Source organism: Pteropus alecto, unplaced genomic scaffold (assembly GCF_000325575.1).
Source record: "Pteropus alecto unplaced genomic scaffold, ASM32557v1 scaffold40, whole genome shotgun sequence".
Taxonomy (NCBI): domain Eukaryota; kingdom Metazoa; phylum Chordata; class Mammalia; order Chiroptera; family Pteropodidae; genus Pteropus; species Pteropus alecto.
Window position 1 is genome coordinate 21,164,764 of NW_006431919.1, and position 7,349 is coordinate 21,172,112.

General features: G+C 59.3%; 1 protein-coding gene across 1 annotated transcript in view; it reads right to left on the reverse strand.

The window, feature by feature from the left end:
• The window catches only part of SDK1 (sidekick cell adhesion molecule 1), a 398,446-nt gene that overhangs the window by 35,057 nt on the left and 356,040 nt on the right, over positions 1-7,349 (reverse strand). The window contains exons 48-49 of the mRNA XM_025043174.1: positions 6,124-6,244; positions 5,585-5,714 (exon numbers count right to left, since the gene is read on the reverse strand). Coding sequence (XP_024898942.1) covers positions 5,585-5,714; positions 6,124-6,244 — 251 coding nt within the window. The remainder of the gene's footprint in view (positions 1-5,584; positions 5,715-6,123; positions 6,245-7,349) is intronic.

Genomic DNA, 7,349 nt, shown 5'->3' on the forward strand with positions numbered 1-7,349 from the left:
GCGCTAGGCCTAGCAGCTGCTCTCGGGAGGGAGGACAAACATCTCAAACCCGGGTCCGGGCTTAAGTCCGTCTGGACCGTCCTGCTCGGAGCGAGCGCGTCGGCTTCTGGTCCGCCCGCAGCTGGGCCCGGGCCGCTCCCCGACCCCTCCTGATCTTGCTGCGGACTCTGTCCACGCGGCTGTAGCTCGACTGTGCTACTATAAACTGGGGGCAACGGGCAGAAGTCAACGCAGCATCAGGCCAGCCGGTGCCAGAGCCCGCGTCCCCGTCAGAGCACCGGCCGTGACTGTGAGGACACTTCCAGGAGGCCCAGAGAGCAGCCCGGCGGGTCCTCTCCCCAGGGGACAATGGTCTAACTGGAGGCAATTAGTTTATAAACCACCATTTTAATGGTTTCAATGGCAGACAGCAAATGGAGAAAGACGTTCCAGAAAAATCTAAACTTCACTAAAAACAGCGAGTCCGAGGTGCTTGCCCATGGCCCGCTGCCCCCGCCAGCTCCGTGTGACTCCAGCGAGCTCTGAGCACTGCTCGGGCAGGTGTTGCCCCGACGACGGCCCCTGTCCAGGTCCACACCCAGAAACCAGGTTTGACCCGGAGGAGGAAGCTGCCGGCCTCTCTCATCCAATCGCCCGCCCTCAGCCCCGGGTGGCGGAATCCCGTCCCAGGCAGGTGTGGCCAACAGCTGGGCTCCCTTCCCCTGCCCAGCCTTCACGCACCGGTTGGACGGTCTACACCACCAGGTGTGGCAGGCGAGAGGGGGCAGCGTGACCCCAGCTGCCCTCAGCCCAGCTCGCCCGTAGGAAGCAGCCCCACACGGGAGGGGCAGGCCCAGAAGACCGGGGGCTACCACGTGCACCCAGCACCCACCGGCACAGCAGTATGTCACCACGGCGCAGAGGGCCGCTGTCCCTACCCCCACCTTTGGCACTGTGCCTGAGGGGTCCTGCACGGGGCAGAGACCGACCACCAGAACGAGGGCTCCTTCATTTGCAACCTAAGAGGAAGCTGGTCATTCTGTGACAGCGAGAAATGGAGCGATCGACCAGCTGGACGTTCTCCAGAGAGCCAGCGAGAGAGCCTTCTTGGGGTCAGGGCTAAGTTCAAAGACCGACGACATCTTGGCTGGACTTGAACCGGCCTCACGGCGGAGTCATTTATACTCTGGGGCGTTGTCAGAAATAACAGAGCTGGCAAGTGGCCGGGGAGCAGTGGGTGAGGGCCGGGAGTGGGGGCCCCCCAGGACCCGAACGGGGGGCGGGAAAGGGAGACAGAGTCTGGCCAAGACGAGCCACCCGGAGATCGCGTGCATGCCCAGGGCCGCCCCACTGGGGGCACGGGGAGGGTCCCCATGAACGAGACAAAACTCGTCTGGCCAAGTCACCCAGCAAATACCTGCGCGGATAAGCAAACGACAATGGCCTTCTGAGGAGGTGGGTATCAGCGTTCAGAGTTGTTGCAATACGTTACCCCCAATGACCTGTTTTCAAAAGCGCAGAAAATGTGACCCGTACACAGAAGAGCGAGGAGGCAGCCTCTGGGGAGGCCCCAGTGTCAGCAAAAACGTTGAAAGCAGCTACCGTTACGTGTTCGGAGAACTAAAGAAAACCAGTCTCATAAGGAGGCAAAGTCTGACGGTGACATTGCACCAAGTAAAGAACATCGACGAAGAGAGAAGCAACTTTAAAATCACCGAGTGAGAAGCTAGTTCCGGCGTCGCGAAATTCCGTAGCTGAAATGAAAATGCAGCAGAGCGTCTCAGAGTAGATTCGAGCTGCACTCGAGACTAGACAAAGAGGAAGAACAAGCACCGGATGCGCGTGAGAGCATCGCGCGCAGAGGCCGCGGGGGACAAGCCGGGGAGGGAAGCGGCAGAAAAAACAGCGGAAGTAATAACGGCTTAAGAAACCTTCAAATTTGATAAAATAATCTACACGCCCACCCAGCTCGATAAACTACAAGGAAGAGACGCGGAACGAGACCCGCTCCCAGACACGTCAGAGTCAAAATTTTACCAGAAGAAAAACAGAAAGAAGCTCTTGAGACCAGCCAAAGAAAAATGACTCACCACGTACAAGGGACGCAAATAATGGTAACAGCTGACGTCTAATCAGAACAAAAAGCGGGGTAGAGGCAATTCAACGCGATGAAACACTGTCAACCAAGAACAGTTCTTAAAATCTTTTTTTTTTGGGGGCGGCGGGGGAGTCAAGGCCAAGAATCTTATATTCAGCAAAAGTACTTTGAAAAATAAAGACATAAAGATATTCTGAGATAAACAAACACAGAAAAATCCGGTGCTAGTGGACCTGCCTTACGAGAAATACTAAAGGCAGATTGTCAGGCTGAAAGCAAGGGACAGCGGTCAGCAATTCGTAGCCACGGGAGAAAACGGAATGGACCGAGAAAGGTGACTCGTAGGTAATGATGAAAGATCGAGTAACCGCGTGTTTCCGCTCTCGTCTGGTTCGAAGAGCAATCGCGAGAACAGCAGGCGTGTGACTGTATTCTTGGGCCTACGACAAAGAAGTGTAACGTATTTAACGAAGGCGGCACAAAGGGGGTGGTGGGACAATGACCCCCAGTGGGTGTCAGAGACTCAGAAAAGTAACTACGAAGGGTAAAATGATAAACTCTAAACGCATACTGGCTCTCCTTCCCTCCGCCTCTTTAAAAGACCGACGGTTCTGTACAGTGATGACTATACACACGCGCCCTTGAGCTCGCAACATGAATATAGATGTAGTACGTTTAATAATAGCAAAGGGGGAGAGAGGAGCTGTACAGAAGAAAGTCTGTTCGTCACTGAAATTTAGCTTAAATCCGAAGTAAATGCTAATACTAATCCCTAACAGAAACAGCTGAAGTACAGGAAACGCAAAGCCAGAAGGACTGAAAGGGAGCCTGGGACACGCCGCGGGAAGCAAACGGGAACAGGAACGTGAGGAAGGAACGTGCGAGACTCGTAGAGGGCTCGGGTCACGATGGCGGATTCATCCGAGCGTGGCTGCGATTACGCCAGCCGTGAACAGATCAAACACTCCAGCGAGACGGCGCAGGCTGGCGGAGCGAACAGAGCGACAGGATCCAACTGTGCGCTGTCTGCGAGGGGCGCGTCTCAGGCTCACACATTCACACGGCTTCAGAGGGAGAGGGCGGGCCCGGTACACCACGCAGACGGATCGCAAGAGCATCGGAGCCGCTCTGCCAGCACCAGACGGAACGGGCTTTCCGATAAGGACTGTGACCGGGGACGGGGAGGGCCATGCTACACCCACGGGAGAGCCAGCCCGTCAAGAAGACACCGTGACTGCAAGCGTGGGCCCCTAGCGCGGCCCAAATGCGCGGCGCCGAAGCTGACGGGACTGGAGGGAGAAACAGGTAGGTCAGTGAAGGTGGCTGGAGACTTCGTTCGGTGACAGACGGCAGATCAAAAACACCGAAGACGACACTGTGAACCGACCAGGCCCCAAGGACACACGCAGGACACGCCACGCACACAGCAGTGGCAGGACGACACCTTTTCAGATGAATCTGGGACACTTCCCCAGCGTAGACCGTATGCTGGGCCACAAAACAAGACGCGGTGATTTGAAAAGGATTTTAAATATACGAAGGACGTTCTCTGGCCACAATGTCATAAAATTAAAATGCAATAACAGAAGAAAATTCGGAAAATTCACAAGTATGAAGAAGTCGAAAACACGCTCCTAACTAAACGGTCGATGTGCCAAATGGGTCAGTCGTGTGGCATGGGAATTACAGCTCCATCCGGTTGTTGAAAAGGCGTGGTCCAGAGGAAACGTTCCCATCTGAGCCGGCGCTTCCGAGAGGATGACAGTCCCCAGGCCCCTGCGCTGGGATCCCACGCATGCAAACTGGGATCCCATCTGGGTCTGCAGATCTCCCGAATCCAGAAGGCCCCATATCAGGACCTAGCAAGATTACAGGGCAAAGAACTCTGGGGAGAAGACGGGTCCCACGTTCTCCACCTGGGAACCAGGCGCCGAGTCCTCACCCCGCACCCCACGGGGCCTGGCGGGAGGCGGCGGTGAGGAAGCCCAGTGTCCCCCGTGTACGTGAGGATCGTCACAACCTCCTGGCGGGATCACGTGGGCTCCATGTCCCCCTGTCCTCCCTTCTTCCCTCGTCTGTCCCCATGCCTGTGCGTGCGCTTAGGCACACGTGTACGTGTGCGCGCATGTACGCATGCATGTGCACGCCCGGCCGGTGCTGGCGTGCATTTACTAAGCCTCCGTAACAACCGGCTGAGTCTGAATCTCCAAACCCCACGTGGAGAAACGGACGGCCTGCTTTCCATCACGAATCCCATTCTGGCTGCCCCAGGAACGGCGCCGAGGCGCTGGGCTGGAGAGGTGGGGCTGGGCGAGTCCAGCTAAGCTCTGGGGACACGGGCCGGAGGACCGCACCCTCGATTTCAGACAAACGTGCCCTTTCTGAGCAGAGGCACAGCTGCCCGCTGCTCTCCCCATGCCCAGGGCTACGGCGCAGACCCACGATGCAGGGCAGGGCAGGTGTCACGGGGCCCCGCCTGCTGTCCCGTCTCCCCAGGACTTCTCATAGAAACCATGATTTAAAAGAAGCCATTTTATTGAGCCTCAGGGCTCAATAAGGCCTGAATTCCGGTCAAAATGAAGGTGAGACTTATTCTAGATTAAATATTGATTTAGAGTGTAAATGCCGAGAGGTGGGGTAGGCCTGCATGTCCAGCAAATGGCCTGGTGATTTTCCTCCCTCCCACAGCCTGGCATATCCGAAACGCAAGGCCGAGGCGTGACAGGGACCCACCTGGGGGTGCGAGATGCTGAGACGGCGCTTGGGGGGAGACGCCTCCCAGTAGGGGTGCTGATCCCTTCTCGGTGCCCCCACGGCTGCCTCCCGACAGTGTCCCTCCCTGCTCCCTCACAGGGCTTTGCACCCGGGACCCGCTCAGTCCATGACCCGACACGAAGGTGGCGGGTCCCAGGCGGGCGAGCTCTCCCTGGTCCCACTGCTCGCTGGTCCTTGAGGACAGGGGTGCGTGTCGGGCGGGACGTCCCCCGAGCCTGTGACTGACCCAGCCCTGCTGTGACGAAGCTCCCTCTGTGGGAGGGGAAGCAGTGTGGGGGGCGGGGGGCCCCGGTTTCTGTCAGTGCTGCAGGCTCAGGCCCTCTGCCTCCCCAGCCAGGGTCTAGAGGCCACCGAGCTCTGCAGTCACCTCTACAACACGCCGGTTTATCCCTGAGCGCAGACGAACGGGAACGGCCTTCGGGTCGGAGGCAGCTTCGGGCGCGGTGCTGCTCAGGAGCTGGCCCGGCACGTGGCCTCCGGCACCAACGCGCCCGGCACGGGCCGGCGCTGGGCAGCACACGCGTGAGCCGCGGGGTGCGCGGTCACCGTCCGCCTCGTCCTCGCCCGCTCCTCCCGGGACCAGGCTCGGGGCTACGCGAGGGGCTGCAGGGCCGCGGGGGGCTGTGGTCTGAGCTCGGGGCTCCTGTGCTCTCGTCACTGTGAGACTCCAGTGGGACAGGACATGTGGCCCCTGAGAACGCAGACGGGGAAGCGGCGGCCGCGGGCACTGACCTCGGACTCCGACGCGTCCACGGGCTTCTCCTTGAGGTTCGCGGTCTCGGCCAGCACGGCCCCGTTGTATTTGCTGCAGATGTCCTCGTCCGAGTAGTGCAGCCCGCCGGGGCTCGGCCGGGGCGGGGACCTGGGACCGGGACGGTGGCCTCTGCTCAGGCAGCTCTGGTGAGAGGCAGCAGCCCGGGGCCCCCCGCCATGCCCTCTGGCCATGCCCTCTGGCCCTCGTCAGGTCCGAAGCAGAGGCCGTCATCGGCCTCTGACCCCTCTGAGCAACCGATACAACGAAGGACCAGCCTGCCTCAGCTTAAGTCTCGTGCCAGGGAGGCCAGCCCGGCGCTGGGGGGTCTCCCCAGGTCACTTCCCTGCACGGCTGCCTCCTGCCCTCTCTTCACGTCTCCAGGGGCCTCTGACCGCCCTCCTGGACTCAGCCCGCCCTGTTGGGATTTGGCGGAACCGGTGGGCGAGGACGGGTCTCGGGCCAGCGTCCGGGTCCTGGGCAGGCGTGGCACGGGGGGCTGCGGCTGCTGAGTCCCTACCTGGCCCCGTTCTTCTTCGAGAAGGTGTTCTTGACGTTGAGGTGGCGGCTGTTGAGCTCCAGGGCGGCGAAGCCTCCGTTGTCCAGCGTCACGGACTCCTCCACGTTGGAGAGGCCTTTGCCTGAAGTCAGAGCGGGAGAGTGGGCACGGGCTTCAGTAAAGGGCCCGCCGCGGCTTCGCCGACCGGCGCGGCCCAGCGTGCCCCGTTGAGCTGGGGACAGAAGCTCCATGTGAATCACGATGCAAAACGGCCATGTGAGCGTTTTGGGGTTTATGCCGCCCGACACCAAAATGCCAGTGTGATTAGTGTTCGATTAAGGAGTCATCAGAACGCAAGCTTAAAAAAAAAACGGGAAAATGAAATGTTCAATACATCTCAAAAAACGCTAGAAGCCTACAACAGTAACTAGAAAGTAAATGTACACGGGCTACGGGGCCAGGATTTCTCTTCGAGGCGATGAAACGCTCTCGGCCTGTGGCGATGGTGCCACAACTGTCACTAAAAGCCACTTTTGAAAAAAAAAATCAAATGCACATCAAAACACATTCTGAAACACATCAGCAGAGCCACTGAACGACAGTGGAGTTACAAGGAGCCGAAGTGTTTCCTTCGGCTTCGCACTTTGCCCTCCGTGAAGGTCCAGGTCCTCACGGCTGACCCTGGGCCTGGGCCGGCCTGCCCTGCCCTGACGTCCTCCGGCTTACTCGCTCCTTCCTTCAGATCACAGCTCAAATGTCACGGAGCCAGAGAACGTTCTAGAATCCCGAGAGAGCAACTACCCCTCTCCAGCCTCCTCCAGGCCCCGGCTCAGGCAGCCTTGGCCTGGCCCGATTTCCGAGCTCACCCCCCACCCCGGCTGCAGCTCCCGTGTGAGTGAACACGTCCGCTCGTTCCGTCTGCCTCTCTCCCCGCCGCCAGACTACGAGCTGTTTCAGCAACAGCCAGAAAAGCCGCCTGGCTTTATCTGTTAGGGTCCCGCTGCGCCAGCCTGCAGGGCTCTGCCTCAGCACATTCCAGGGGCTCTGTAGATTGCTCGGTTCATCCCCACCTCTAACCCCCAAGGGTGCCTCTGTGGGGGGCCCTGCACCTCTCAAAGCCGAAAAAAAGCTAACAGAACAGAGAGAGAGCTGTAAATAAGAGATGTGGTTGCTGGGGAGGGGGATCCGGGTGGACGGGATGGGAAACCTGGTCGGAAGGGCAGGGAGGAAGGGGCCGAGCGGGGTGG